This window comes from Cygnus olor, chromosome 19, assembly GCF_009769625.2.
Source record: "Cygnus olor isolate bCygOlo1 chromosome 19, bCygOlo1.pri.v2, whole genome shotgun sequence".
NCBI classification, from domain to species: domain Eukaryota; kingdom Metazoa; phylum Chordata; class Aves; order Anseriformes; family Anatidae; genus Cygnus; species Cygnus olor.
Genome location: NC_049187.1, coordinates 10,133,384 through 10,147,382, shown reverse-complemented (window position 1 = coordinate 10,147,382; position 13,999 = coordinate 10,133,384). Strand labels below are relative to the sequence as shown.

At 43.0% G+C, this 13,999-nt stretch overlaps 2 protein-coding genes across 7 annotated transcripts in view; one reads left to right on the top strand and one right to left on the bottom strand.

Moving 5' to 3' along the window:
- RABGAP1 (RAB GTPase activating protein 1) overlaps window positions 1-1,171 on the bottom strand; it is an 83,391-nt gene extending 82,220 nt beyond the window's left edge. Inside the window, exon 1 of the mRNA XM_040531289.1 lies at window positions 1,044-1,171. The gene's annotated coding sequence lies outside the window, so the exon portion shown is untranslated. The remainder of the gene's footprint in view (window positions 1-1,043) is intronic.
- Window positions 1,172-1,223: 52 nt separating this feature from the next.
- RC3H2 (ring finger and CCCH-type domains 2) overlaps window positions 1,224-13,999 on the top strand; it is a 31,224-nt gene continuing 18,448 nt past the window's right edge. For 4 of the 6 annotated variants that reach the window (XM_040531279.1, XM_040531281.1, XM_040531282.1 and 1 more), the window contains exons 1-6: window positions 1,255-1,379; window positions 9,141-9,437; window positions 10,838-10,955; window positions 11,410-11,643; window positions 12,568-12,743; window positions 13,682-13,882. In XM_040531279.1, coding sequence (XP_040387213.1) covers window positions 9,207-9,437; window positions 10,838-10,955; window positions 11,410-11,643; window positions 12,568-12,743; window positions 13,682-13,882 — 960 coding nt within the window. In that variant the 5' untranslated portion in view covers window positions 1,255-1,379; window positions 9,141-9,206. Of the gene's footprint in view, window positions 1,380-6,201; window positions 6,307-9,140; window positions 9,438-10,837; window positions 10,956-11,409; window positions 11,644-12,567; window positions 12,744-13,681; window positions 13,883-13,999 lie in introns of those variants that run through there. The other 2 variants (XM_040531277.1, XM_040531278.1) reach the window with 2 other exon arrangements.

Sequence of the window (13,999 nt, the reverse complement as noted above, 5' to 3'; positions counted from 1 at the left end):
ATTCGATTGTATTGATCCGTTGGAAAGTCAAGTCACACGCATGCTAAGTCTGCCTACCTGGGTGTCTGTATGAGTAGAGACAAAAAAGATGCACCCAAGGTAAGTGGCTGTGTAACTGGATTAAAGTCACCTATTTTATCAAGTACTTTGAGCATGAGGCCTCGCCTTCAAAATCCGTGTTCTTACTTAACGTTAAAAGGTGATCGTTGGTTTTATTTTGGTGATTTTTATCTACAGTAATTGTCATGCTGAGATTTGGAAGCCATCTTGTTTACGGTGCAACTGCCTCACATTTTGGGGAAAAAAAGCATTTCTGAGCAATGTCTTTTGTTTGCATTCATTAGACTGTCACTGTCAGCCTTTTTGACCTTGTGATTAATATTGAGTTTGCTTGTTTTTCACAGAATGCCATTAATTTCTGGTTCTTAACTGCATCAAAATTACGAGCCTGACCTTGAAAAGCATGCTAATACTGTGCACTCACCCTTCCTGTATTTACAGGTATTAACTTGGGTATATGTACAGGTTTGTATGTAGCTTTTCCTTTGTGTCTACAATCTTATTTTAAATAAACTTCTTCATCCTTGAGAGAGGTCATAAAACAAGGAAAAAGTTTATTTCTCCCCCACACCCCAACCTTTTATGCTGGTCTGCCATTACCGTTCAATAAATGTGCAGTTATGGGACAGATTTGGTTCAACTGTGCTTAAATTTGTGCTGTGTATACTCACTTTTGACAGACGTACGATTATCATTGGTAATCAGACCAACAAAATACAAGGAATGACGAAGTGTTCTTAGAGGCGTGTGAAGGGTATTTCCCTGCGTCAAAGGGAAAACAGAGGCCGACTTTTGAGGCGCACCTTTGCGGGGAGCAGGACTGTGAGGATTTTGCCCCGCTGCTCTGCTGTGTGTGATCGTGAGGGGCAGTTGTGTGGGGCCAGGGAGGTTCCGTGAGGTGCCTGCAGCGTCCCGGGAGCGTCGTGAGGGAAACATTTTCTGCCCGCCTTCACACGGAGGGCCTTTCCCGCCCCTCTCCGTACCTGTAACCGCCAGTCCCCGTCACAGCGCCGCAGAAGCCGCGCACACGGCGCTGAGGAGCGGCGCCGCCATTTCGCGACGCGCCGCCGGGAGGCGCTGCCGGCGGCCGCTCTGTGGTGCCGCCCCCCCCGCCCCTCCGCGGTCACGTGGGGCCGCGGCGCTCTCGCGAGAGGGGCGGAGCGGGGGCGGGGCGCTCCCGGCTGTCAGCGCGATGAGGCGGCGCCGCCGGGGCCCCCGCCGCTGCCTCCGCCGGGCCGCGCCGCGCTGCCCGCCCCATGGCGTCTGAGAGGCCGGCCCGGCCCCCAGCTCCCGGCCCCGCCGCCGCCCGCGCCTCGCAGGTAGGAGCGGGGCCGCTTCGCCTAGGCTGGGCCGGGCCGGGCCGGGCCGGGGCGGCGGCTGGGGGGGGGGGACGCGGTGACCCGGCGGGGCCCCGCCCGCACCCCCCCCCCCCCCCCCCCCCCTTCCCGGTTCCCGTCGCTGCGGAATCCGGGCCCCAACGGCCGCCCCCCACCCCCCCCCCGTGAGGCGGCGGCGGCCATTTGGGGGCGGCTGCGGAGCGGGGCCGGGCCCGGGGCAGGTGCTGGGGCCGGGCCCGCGGGCGGCGGCCTCGGGGAGCGGGGCGAGGCGGAGCCCGCCCGCAACGGCCCCGGCGCGGCCCGCGGAGCCCTCAGGTGCCGGGGGGAGCGGGAGCCGCCCCCGCGGCGCCTTGCTGCGGGTAATGGTGGAGGAGCCGCGGTGGGAGGCAGGCCCCGGCCCCGCGTCGCCATTCGGGAGCCTTAAATAAATAAATAAATAAATAACCGCGGGCAGGAGCGGCGGGGCTGGCCCCGGGGGGGCCGGGGGCTGGCAGCCAGCTCGGGGGGCCGGCCCCTGCTTGCCGTGAGGTAACGGCACGGCCCCGCTGACAGGGCTCCGGCATCGGCCTCCGTCCCCTCGCTGTTGTTAAACGCCCGCTGAGGGTTTTTGTGGGGAAAGGTGGCTCTGATTGCAGCTCTTGTAGTTGCTCTTCGTGCCCGTCACAGCCGTGTCACAGTGCTGAAAAGAACGTTTAAAAGAAGCCTCCGATTCACAAGGGTGTGAGCTTGTAGTAGTGGCAGAATTTTCATTTTCAGTGAGAACGTACAATTTAAATCTCCCGAATCAAAATGCTGTTATTTGCCCTTTGCTCTGTGTTAAACATCTGTGGAATTTCTAGAAATTAAAGCGTGTATTGCTAGCACAGGTATTATCCCGTGAAGCACCAAATTCTCAATTTCTGTAATTAAGCACTTTCCCAAGGGCTGCGTACGTTTTTAATGAACTCTTTCTTATATCTGCAGTGTGGGCAAAGCTTTCCCCAAGAAAAGGTTTCTTATTAAATCACGTTGCTGTCTTGTTTGAGGTCACGGCCATTTCTCTCATAAATATTAAATTCTAACAATTTTACCGACAGTTCTTGGGATATCCTGAACTTAAGTCATGGCATTGAATATTCATCTTCTTTTATTTAAGGTTTTGCTGGTTTACAATATTTACGGTGTCCGGAGGGTAATAGCTAGTAGCATTTATTTTGGCAGGTGTATGATACCAAAGCTTCTCCCAAAAAAATGTAATCCCCTTAGTGGGATGAATAGAAGTGGGCTCTCTTTACTGGCTGGACGTGATGAAAGGAATAAAATTTATATCCATGGGAATATTAAACCATTCTGTACAAATTTAAAAAGGCTTTCTGCCCCTTATGGAAACCCTCTGTTTTTTGCTAATGTCTCAGAAAGGAATTAGTATTTCATTAAAATTATAATTGAAAAACGTTAGACCATGGAACCTCTCTTTTGTAAATTTATAGTTGAAGCATTGCAATGGAGATGGTGTTTAAAAAAACAAACACCCCAAGGATTTGAAAGATCTGAGGAACTAAGCCACATGTGAGAGTCCTCATTCTCTGAAATTACTCGTGAAGAATAAGGAATCCGTCAGCGTATCTCTTACTGGAGTAATTGCATCAATGTGGATCTGCTTAGAAACAGATTCCCTTAATCTGCGTTTGGTGCAAGTTCACCCAATTTTGGTGGCAAAGAAAATTTTTTATTTGCCCTTCGGCTAGTTCTGAAAAGGCGATACTGTTACAGGAGCTGAATTCATATCAAGCTTGTGGCAAAGGCAAGCTCTCCTCTCAGTGACACCTACAGAGCACAAAAACCCCACGGTGGCATTACATAAGTATGTAGGAAACTTAAAATCCAGTAGCAGGACTTCTGCTGGCAGCACTTGAACAGGAACGAGCAGGTGTTGGCTCGGTGGGGATACGCTGATTCCAGTGCTGAGCAGGGTGGGGAGATTTACATCGGAACTGAGTGAACTTTGGCCACCACTGAGTATCAGCGAACCGACGTTTCTGTTGGTGAATTGTGCTGCTGTTTGTTGTGAATTATTCTTCAGCCACGTGTTTAGGAAGGGCGAGGCAATCTGTTTTAATTTCTTAAGCTGGCTAGTGAAGCATCTGGTGGGCATTTTAGCTAAACGTAGTCTAGGTGAAGTTACAGGTTCAGAGATGTCACCAGGTTTTCTCTTGATGATAACTTTTCTGGAGTTGAAGCTAGGCTGTAATATTCCCAGTACCATTAATGTTCAGTGGAAAAAAGGGATTGAAATACCATCTCCAATGGTCGTTAAAGACTTTACTTCATATAGAATCTGGTGTGATATGAAGAGATTTACCTGTGACAGATATTATGGAACGTAGAAATAAGCAAGTCTGCTCTGCCAAGAGGGTTTATTTTAATTTCAAGTCACCACTGCTGAATGGTGCAAAGCTATTACGAGGGTAGCCCTTTTCTAAGCCTTTAATGAAGCTAGTTTTGTAGATCTGTAGATGATGGCTGCTGAAGAGAAACGAACAAAAGATTCTAGCCTTTGCAGAGAATAATACCAATAACTTAATCATGTGGGCACTCTAATTTTTTGACCCCAGCAGGATGCTTTCAGAACTGCCTAACTTGGGAAGGAAGGCTTGAAAAAGTTGCCTCCTTGCAGTGTGAGCAATCTGCATAAATGGAACGTTAAAATGGAGATCTTTAAAAAAAATAAAAATAAAAAAAAATACCATGATCTCTGCAGTCAACATTAAGAGCAAGTCAATATCAAAGACTATTTAATTTAGAGATTAAAAATCAATTTATGTCTAAGATTTGGGATTAAATCCACAGTGGGCTGTACCGCCTTTGTTTGCGAAAGCTCCATATAATGAGCCGCCATAAGTTTTTTAAGATTTTCCTTCATCTGTAGAGAAGACTTTCCACCATTCAGCCCTGTCCATTCTCACACAAGATCTGCTTTCGGCACCGTCCGTTGCGGGTGTCCCACAGGGGACCCGAAGTGGCAGGCCAGGGCAGACCTCACGTGGTGCTCCCAGGCTGCTGGTCAGAAGCCCGGCAGCTCCCAGGCTGCTGCTCTTTTTTCTTTCCGAGGCGTTTGCCTGGGCTGTGGGGAACTGAGTTCAAGCCTTCGACCTTCCCCTTACAAGGGCTGGTACTCGCACAGCCTGTGCTTTGGTAAATGCCCTGCCCTGGCGGTGTGCGGCCTTGCTGGGGAGCACCTCGGCCTCGTGTTGAGTTTGAAGAAAGGAAAGCAGTCGTAGAACGAGATGTGTGCTCACCACGCTGCCCAGGAGTTGAGGCATCTAGCTGGGGAGGAGGCGCTGACTCTTTTCTTCCTTGCTCAAAGAACCACACTTCGATCTGGTGCAATGGCTGGCTGGTCAAAATGCACAAAAAATCTTTAAAATGAAGGAAAATCCAAGTCATCTGCTTGGGAAGCTGCAGCCTAGGCTGCAGTTGTCTTTGAGTCCTTTGGTGTGAAGAACAGCTTCAGGTGGAGGGGCTGAAATTGCTCTGTCTCGAGGCGTGTGTTTGGCTGCTTTTTTGGAAGGTGGAAATGTGGGTTAAAAGCATTTAAAAGGAATTGGGTTTGTATCTCTGTGTGGGTGAGAAACATAGTCAGTGAATTAAAATGTAAGGCACCAGCACCGCTACCTGAAGCGTGTCCCTTTCTCCTCCTGAGGTCGTTAACATCTGCCGTGGAGACGTGAATGGCTCCTGGTGTGAGGGCTCCCAGCCCTGGATATGGATAGACTCCCAGATAAAGCGCTGGCATCGGAGTTTCTAATTAGCTAGCCCAGAGCGTGCTGCTCAGCGCGGTGCCTCGCTGTCCTCACGGTTTGAGTCCTGTTCTCAGCGCCAGGCGTTTGTCGCTGTTCTCCGCAGATCCGCCCTGCCTTCACAAAGCCAGAGGTCGCCAGTGGCTCTGCGACAGGGCAAACGTTGGAATTCCCGCAGAGTTGTCCCAGCCCTGCCTTCCAAATGGTCCTGCGCCGTAGCGGGCAACGTGGGGTGGTAAGGGCTGGGTTCTGGCTGGCAGGCCAGGCAAGTAAGAGCAGGCAGAGAGCTGCTGCGCGTGGTGCCGTCGCCTGTCCTGAGATGTGTGTGGACTTGGACCGGTCTCTGGATATTGACTTTTATGAAATGTGAATGCATTTCAGATGTGAAGCATCCCTGTCGTGTTTATGTGAAAACTGCCCAGGGGTCCCAAGGCTCCTTTGGGAGGGGAAGATGCTGACAGAAGTACGGTCACCTAAGCTTGGCTTCCCTAGGAAGCCAGGCCTACATGCTGCTTATGGGGCCGTATCGAGAGGTTGTTGAGTCGGTACGATGGCTTTGATTAGCTGCAAAGAGTGTCATGGGATTAGGATTAGGTAGGTAAAAGTTAATGTAAAATAACATCCGAGTCTTAGAACTTCTATTATTTGAAAGTTGTACCGCTGCTTGAGAAAAGCTTTGGGGCTTCGCACCTGCTCCCCCCATCCCTGCTTTCAATTCCATCAAGCATCCTGTCTAAAATAATGATTAATCACTGACTTTCTCCTGATTGTTATTATGCTCCGTTGCAACCTTTACTGCAATGGGAAGATGTTATTGTGTTACAAACAAAATGACTCAACTGTAATAGTTTTTATTTATTATGTAACTTTGAACTTAGGCACTTGTGTTTTTCAATTTGTCATCTGAGATTGCTCTTAATAGTAATAGTATAACATTAATTGGAGTGATAGTATGTAAATATATTTTAAGTAAAAATTACCATTTCTTTTCAAAATCTTTACTTGTATATTTGGCCAGTTTCTGTATCAGACATTTCTTTTTTGCAGGGTGCTTCAACTTTGACAGGGAAGAGAAGCCTGGTGTTGTGTGCTGACATAGTGTATCTAACAGAATGAATAGATAAACCGAGGTGAATTCTACAGTGTATATTTTCAGTTTTTTAAAACAAAACAATGCCACTGATTTCTCATTCACCTTCTTTATTGTGTTTCCTTCCTTGTCTTTGTTCAATGTAGAGCACTGGAGCAATTTGTTCTTCAAGAGAACATCCCTGAAATGCGTTGTTTTTGACAAGGAGCAAGAGTCAATTAAACATGTGGCTTATGCTTTTTGTAGAAGTCAACATGATAATTAGTAGATGTGAGATTGTTTTCTTAACACACTGGAGTGCAAGAATGGCAGGATATCTGGCATGTTTAATAGAGTATGGAGACTTCCTCTGTCTATGGCTGCTCGAAGTTTTCAGAGTTCAGAGCTTTCCCCAGCTGTTGGCTGATTTAATTAGACTTTTTCCTGTCAAGAAATATGAAGGTCAACACATGCTTAGAAGAATCTGTCATTTATGATGATTAAATACTCAGAGACAGATCTTCAAAAATCAGTGGTGCTCTCTTAAAGAATCTGTTTTGTTTCAGCTGTGTGCTGGCCTGGAAAACAAACAGCTATATTGTAGAAGCTTGTAAATAGAGAGGTGGCTGTTTGTGCAAGGCTCTGAAGTATCTGTGGAAACTGAATGTGGCTACTGTGTCGGAGACGGGATTCCTGCATTCGAGTTAGTTAATGAGTGGTGTGGAAATAGAGACTGTTTATTAGGAGGTTGTCAGTGCCCAACAGCATGTTAGCAGTGGAGCTGCGTGCGTACTGGCCTTTCCTTCAACTTTTCCCTCTGTGAGTCACGGTGGCAGCACACTTCCCCACGTAGCCTAGGCCGTGCTGTTACCTGTGCTGTGCAGTCAGCTGCCTGGAAAGCCACTGAGAATTGTTCTAGGTCAGCAGTAACGTTGCGTTAGTACCTTGATGCTTCTGGTAACGCTGGCAAAAAGATTTAAGGACAGTGTTTACTGCAAGGCGTTGCACTGCGAATCTGTGCATCTCGTCCTGCTGTTTTGGTCGGGAAGCTGGAGGAAATGGTGGGATTCTTTACGGAGGAATTAAAAATCTTTCCAGGCATGTTGGCTCATTGTTTGTTTTTGCAATTATTTACTTGTCTTCTGCATTTCCTTGGTTAAAAGACATGTGTAGCAGTGGCGGATTAAAGATGAGTGCCTTTTTCACCTCTGCAAGAGCTTTGACTGTGCTTTTGTAGAAGCTGGATGAAAATCTATTTTGTCCAGTGGATGTGAGTATTCTGGCTGATGCTGCAAGCATTGTCTCAGCAGTCTGGCTTTGGAGGGACAGGTTCAACTTTCAGTTTTTGTTTTACGTTTACTATGGGAATTCATTTAGGGAGGGAAAATCTCTGCATAATATTGAAAAGCTCGCTGAGATAAGGACATCCTGTACAAGTATCCTGTTACTTAAAGGCCACTGAATGTTCGTAGTACTAAATAGGATTTCTAAACAGATGGTCATAATTAACATAAAATACATCCACACATCAAGTCTATTTGGTGTTCTGGTAATTATTTCAATGGTCCGATACTTTAGCATTAATTAAACTGTAGCACAGCCAACAATGGGATCGCAGTGACAAGTCACTGAATTCAAATGCAGAGGGGAGAGCTCAGCTTCCCTTTTTCCATCATTGGAAAAGAAAAATAGAATTCTAAACGTGTAATTAAAACATTTGTGTATTTGCATTTCTAACAAGCTGCTAGGGTAGGCTTGTTCATTGCCTTGGAGTGAACTAACTGGTCTCTGGGTTGCATGGAAAGTCAACATCGCGGCACATTGCAGGGAAGGGTGGGGCTGCTCAGCTCATAGATGAAGCTGTGAATGTAAATCTTCGTGCCGAAAGCTTCAGTGTGAGCGGTTTCGATGAACTTCTTAGGCCTGTTATCTTTTCCGTAGAACTTAAGTTATATAAAATTGTGTATCTTTCAGAACAATTTCTCTAAGTCTGTTTTTTCTCTGGAATATGCTTACGTAAAAAAATTGCATGATACTGCTAGACAGAGTACAGTGCTGATTTTTGAGACGAAGGACTTAATAACAAGCCAACTGAAGTTGTTGCTTGCTTTATCATAAGTGTTGTCCAAAATGCCTGGATTTTCAGTATATCGGGTGTTTACTTTCAAGCTTACTGAAGTGGAGTCGCGTTGTTGTCAGGTGGAGATGTGAAAAGCGACACTGAACACCGATATCGGCAGTTCAGTGTTACCTAAGTCTTACCTGGCAGAAGAGCCCTTCGGAGGGGTTCTCAGGAAAAAAGGGGAAATGGCGTAAGAGAATCATAAAACTAATCTCTTGCTCTTTTAGTATCTTCTTATCCTCAACAGAAATGCCTTAGAGAAACAGAAAATGCTGCTTTAAAAAAGTAAAAGGCAGTATTTAGTTTGGTGTCTGATTAAATCCGAATAAGAACTTCAGAAGGAAGGGATTGCTCTACTTCAGATGAAAACACGTAACGTTTTATACTCCCTCATTTTTTGTGCCGTCTCCCCAGGCCCATTCTATAATCAGGGAATGTTTTTAGCGTTTTGAAAATTTGAGTTCAGATGGGATTTATTCATGCTTACACACTTTCTGAGCCAATAAATGTCTTCCTTTTCCTCCGCTAACGGTGTATATAATCCCATGAGAAGAACTTTAATGCCGTTTATTGTGAATATGTTTAAATTTAATTTCTGGTAGTCTGCATTGATTCAGTTCATGAGCCTTTTTTCGTAGAGTTATTAAAATAAAGTTGTTTTTTTGACATAAGGATTCAGTTTTATTCTGTAAAATATTGAAATTGTATTTTTATTAAAAATTATTCTAAATTATCAGAAGGCATGTTTTAAATAATCTGTTATTCACTTACAGCTGCCAAAACGTAGTACAGTGAAATAATGGTCTGCTAGCCTGCTAAACAAGTGTCCAGCTTCCACAATGCCTGTGCAGGCAGCTCAGTGGACAGAATTTCTGTCCTGCCCAATCTGCTACAACGAGTTTGATGAGAATGTGCACAAACCCATCAGCTTAGGTTGCTCTCACACTGTCTGTAAGACCTGCCTGAACAAGCTTCATCGCAAGGCATGTCCTTTCGACCAGACTGCCATCAATACAGACATCGATGTGCTTCCTGTAAACTTTGCACTCCTCCAGTTAGTTGGAGCCCAGGTATGATTTAAGCAGCTTTTTGTTTTGCCACTCCATGTTATTAGCATTTACGTGCAGTACATGTGCTGATATTTTCCCCTCATTTTAGGCTGAGAAATGGCAAGGCTTTGACTTTGTGGTATGTTAAAGTCCATGTGTACCCTAAAAGGAACCACACCATTTTCAGAACCATCCGTTTCTCAGGAAACGAAAACTTATTCTAGTTGTAAGCTGATTTCTGGTGTAAAAAGGCTCTTGAACTGTGACTGGAGAAAAATGCCTATTAGGGTATAAACAATTATCTGTCACTAGAAAAGCAAGCCTGCAGACTGCACTCGTTCATTCTAAATTTTCTTGCAAGGAGTCTCATTTCTACATGTCACATGTTCGAAGTAGCTAGCTGTTCAACCAAGTTCCAGAAATGTGTGTGTAATTTTTTTAAATATGCATGATGGCTTTTCAGTTGCATTTTCAGATACTGGCTAATCAGGCCAGGAATGTTCCCTGTGCTGTCTCGTAGCAGTGGCAAAACAGCGATTATATAATCAGTACTGTGCTTTATGGGGACTAAATAAGTCTGTTCACCTTATGCTGATTCATGTGCTTTTTCATTTTACGCTGGTTATAACACCTAGGTGATGCAGTAAGGACGCTTTTTTACTTTGCTTTTTAATGCCTTATCACATGCCTAGACACAACTATTGGTAATAACACTATATGTCAGTGTTCTTGTTTCTCAAATTCATCTGTTCCTTTCTTTTTTTTTTGTTTCTAAATTTGTGTCTAGTCACTGCCTTGATCTTAGAACGTTTGTTTTCCTGGTGTCCTAACTTCTTGCTACGTCTTTCAAACAATTGACTGTATTGTGACTAATGTTCCTTCTATTTTCATAGTCTGACCTTGTTAATCCACTTTGAGTTTTTCCACCAGTTAAGTTTGCTAGTTCTCTTTGAAGACTTCAAAGCTATTTGTATGTCTATGTGCCTTTGTGCTTAAATTATTTTTTTAACTTTGTTTTTGACTTTTTCATACTGTATTCTTGCCAATTGTATTATAACTTCCCTGTCTGTAGTAAATCATGCTGGTCTTTTACACTGATCATCTCACAAATCTTGTGTTCTTCATTTATCTGTTAACTACATTCTCATGAGGCCTTGGTTATTGTTTTTTTTTTTATCCTACCTTTGTTCTTCATGTGTTAAGTACTAACAAAAGTAATCTTTCATTACCATGATATTTGTCTTTAGTCCTTTCTGTTATTCCTTATTACATTCCAGACAACACGGGTGGGTCCTGTCTTCTCTAAAAAGCATCGTACATCTGCAGTGTTATGTAATTAATGGTAGTGATGTTGGTACCATCATAGGCTTGTCAGATGGATATATATAATTTTTTCTACCCTCTCCCTTGCGTTTTCGTAGGTACCTGATCATCAGACTGTAAAGTTGAGTAATGTAGGAGAGAACAAACATTATGAAGTAGCAAAGAAATGTGTTGAGGATTTGGCACTCTACTTAAAGCCATTAAGTGGAGGAAAAGGTGAGTTTCTCCTGAACAGCAGAATCTTGATGCAGCAGATTGGCTTACTTTTAACAGCATTATGTTTTCAGCACTGATTTTAGGCTTCAGTGGGATAATTATCTCATTTTCATAATAAAATTTCCCCTATGTCTTTAAAAGCTTATTCACACCTGTGACACTTGGTTCTTAATTTCAAGTTTACAAAATACTCTTATTTAATAATATTTCCATGTACTAACTTTGTATTAAAGCAGAACTTTCCTCAAAGGAGGGGTTTGACGTCAATTTTAAGACTCTAATTAAAATTCTTTTTGATAATGAGTTACCCAGAATTGCCCAAGAGAAAGGAAGATACCTGTGATTACATTCAAGTCCTAGAGACATACATATACTATTAGACATTTGTTTGCCTTGTTTAGATTAATTTGCCTGGTAAAAAGCAGTAGTTTACCTTTTCTTTCCTTCCTTGTAGGTGTTGCTAGCTTGAATCAGAGTGCACTGAGCCGTCCAATGCAAAGGAAGCTTGTGACACTAGTGAATTGTCAACTGGTAGAGGAAGAGGGTCGGGTTCGAGCTATGAGGGCAGCTCGATCACTGGGAGAGAGAACTGTTACAGAACTGATCTTGCAGCACCAAAATCCTCAGCAGCTTTCTGCCAACCTTTGGGCTGCTGTCAGGGCACGGGGATGTCAGTTTCTAGGGCCAGGTAAGGTAATTGCAGAATCTGCAACAGCGTATGTTCAGCTGTACCCTTTCTTAACGCAAAAACATTCCTTGGAAGTTTCTTCGGTGCAGCTGAAAGTGCAATTACTTCTGGTTTTCAACTTTAAGCTAAGAAGAAAGGGGGAAAAAAAGTACTACAAGTACGAGAATCTGCTTTCTTGAAAGGTTTGGTTTTTTTTCTGCCTTATTGACTGTTCTTTGAAATGGTGAGGAATTATTTCAAAACTCCCGGCAAAGAAGAGTAAATAAACATGCTTTCAGCACAGTCTGTAATGCAGTGTAACTAACATAGATTAGTTGTAATGCTGCCTGTAATCAGAATTTGATAGAAAACTGCAAATGTTGTCTTGTTCATCCAGTAGCTGTAAGTACATTCAGCCTAACTTTAATTGCAGCATACTTTATTTTTAAATTTTATGATGATGGTGTTTCTATCTTCAATACAAACAGCAAATTCTTAAAGTATGCTGCAAAAGTAAGCACGGAGATGAGAAGGAGGTTGTGTTTAAACTGGAAGTAATCCTCTCATGATTCTGATAATTGATGATAGCATTGCTGTGCCATTCTCATATTCTATACAGCTTTATGGTGTAGCGTTGTTGAGATGTCCAAAATGACAAAGGCTGCAAGACTACACAGTAGAGAAAAGTATAAAAGGTGCACCAATTATGCTTTTATTACTGAAAATCAGTCTTAGCTCTTTAAATTTGCTGTGTTTAGAATGGTTCTAAATACTCCTAAATTTCTTAAAATGTGTACAAAGCTTTTTTTATGATTAGTGAAATAAAGTAATAACGAATTATGTTCAAGATAATTCATATGTTCCTACTTAGGGTGTTAATATATGATAGCCTTACTGTTTTCTGGCAACATATTTCTATTCCTATCTTATATTTTTGTGTTAAAGCTATGCAAGAAGAAGCACTGAAACTTGTATTACTGGCATTGGAAGATGGCTCTGCGCTCTCAAGGAAAGTTCTGGTACTTTTTGTTGTGCAAAGGCTAGAACCAAGATTTCCTCAGGCCTCTAAAACAAGCATTGGTCACGTTGTGCAGCTACTGTATAGAGCATCATGCTTTAAGGTAAAATACCTCAATTAACTTCAAAATATTTGAAGTTTGTTACTGTGAACTAGTGCAATTCCAAAGAACCCTTCCTGTGATTAATCTTTCATCTGTAAAATGTTACATAAATTCAGTTTCTACACATCTGAATAGTGTAGAATATATAGCATAAAACTGACATGAAGTAGTTTAAGAATTGAAGTTCTCTGCTAAAGGAACAAAGAGTCACATGTGGAATTAGCTGGGATCAATTCTGGAATTACCACTCTCATTCCTAATTGCTGTTCTTCCTCTGGAAATTCTCTCCTAAATGCAGAGGCATGAACCATGACACTCCCAGCCTGCTTCAGGAAGAAGTAAAATATTGTCACTTTTGGCTTTGTTTATTTTTTGTTTGTTTTTGAATCACGGTTATCATAATATCTAATACTTAATGTCACTAAACAAACATCATGAAATCTGTTGCCGCCTTTTATGACAACTGTCTTAATACTTATAGTGGCCTCTCAGGTAAATATTCTACTCCTTAAATGCCACTATCTTAAATTTTTTCTTCCCTTGTATCATTTAAGTCAATTCTAGAGTCTTTCTTGTTTATTTAAGTCATCTTCTAATGCTGGCCAGCACCAGCTACTGGTAGAACTACTAAATACATTACCATATCAGATAACTGATTTGTGTGTTCTGTGACTTAAGCTAATCTGATTGGCTACTAAGTTGGAAGTAGTGGAGTTGATATCACAGTTTTTTTTACTAGTGATCCTGTAAAATCTTGAAAAGCTGGCTGTTTTGCCTGTGTGCCCTGCTAAGCAGATAATCAAATGGAAAAAAAAAAAGTATAAGGTAAATATCCAGCAGTAATATACTTCCGTGTTTTGTGCTGGGTAGCTCTTTTTCTGATAGTCTTAGAGATTTTTTTGTTAAAGGAGGAGTGTTTACACATCACTGTTTATTAGGTCACTAAAAGGGACGAAGATTCTTCTCTGATGCAACTTAAAGAAGAGTTTCGGAGTTACGAGGCTTTGCGGAGAGAGCACGATGCCCAAATTGTTCACATTGCCATGGAAGCAGGACTTCGAATATCACCAGAACAATGGTCTTCCCTTCTTTATGGTGACTTGGCACATAAATCACACATGCAATCCATTATCGACAAGGTTTGTCAAAGGATGGTTTTAGTATCTTTGTAGTATTATATTTGACTGTTAAATGTTATGCTAAAAATTCGAGAACTGCTTCAGTTACTTTTTTGTCTTTGGTTATATCAAATACTG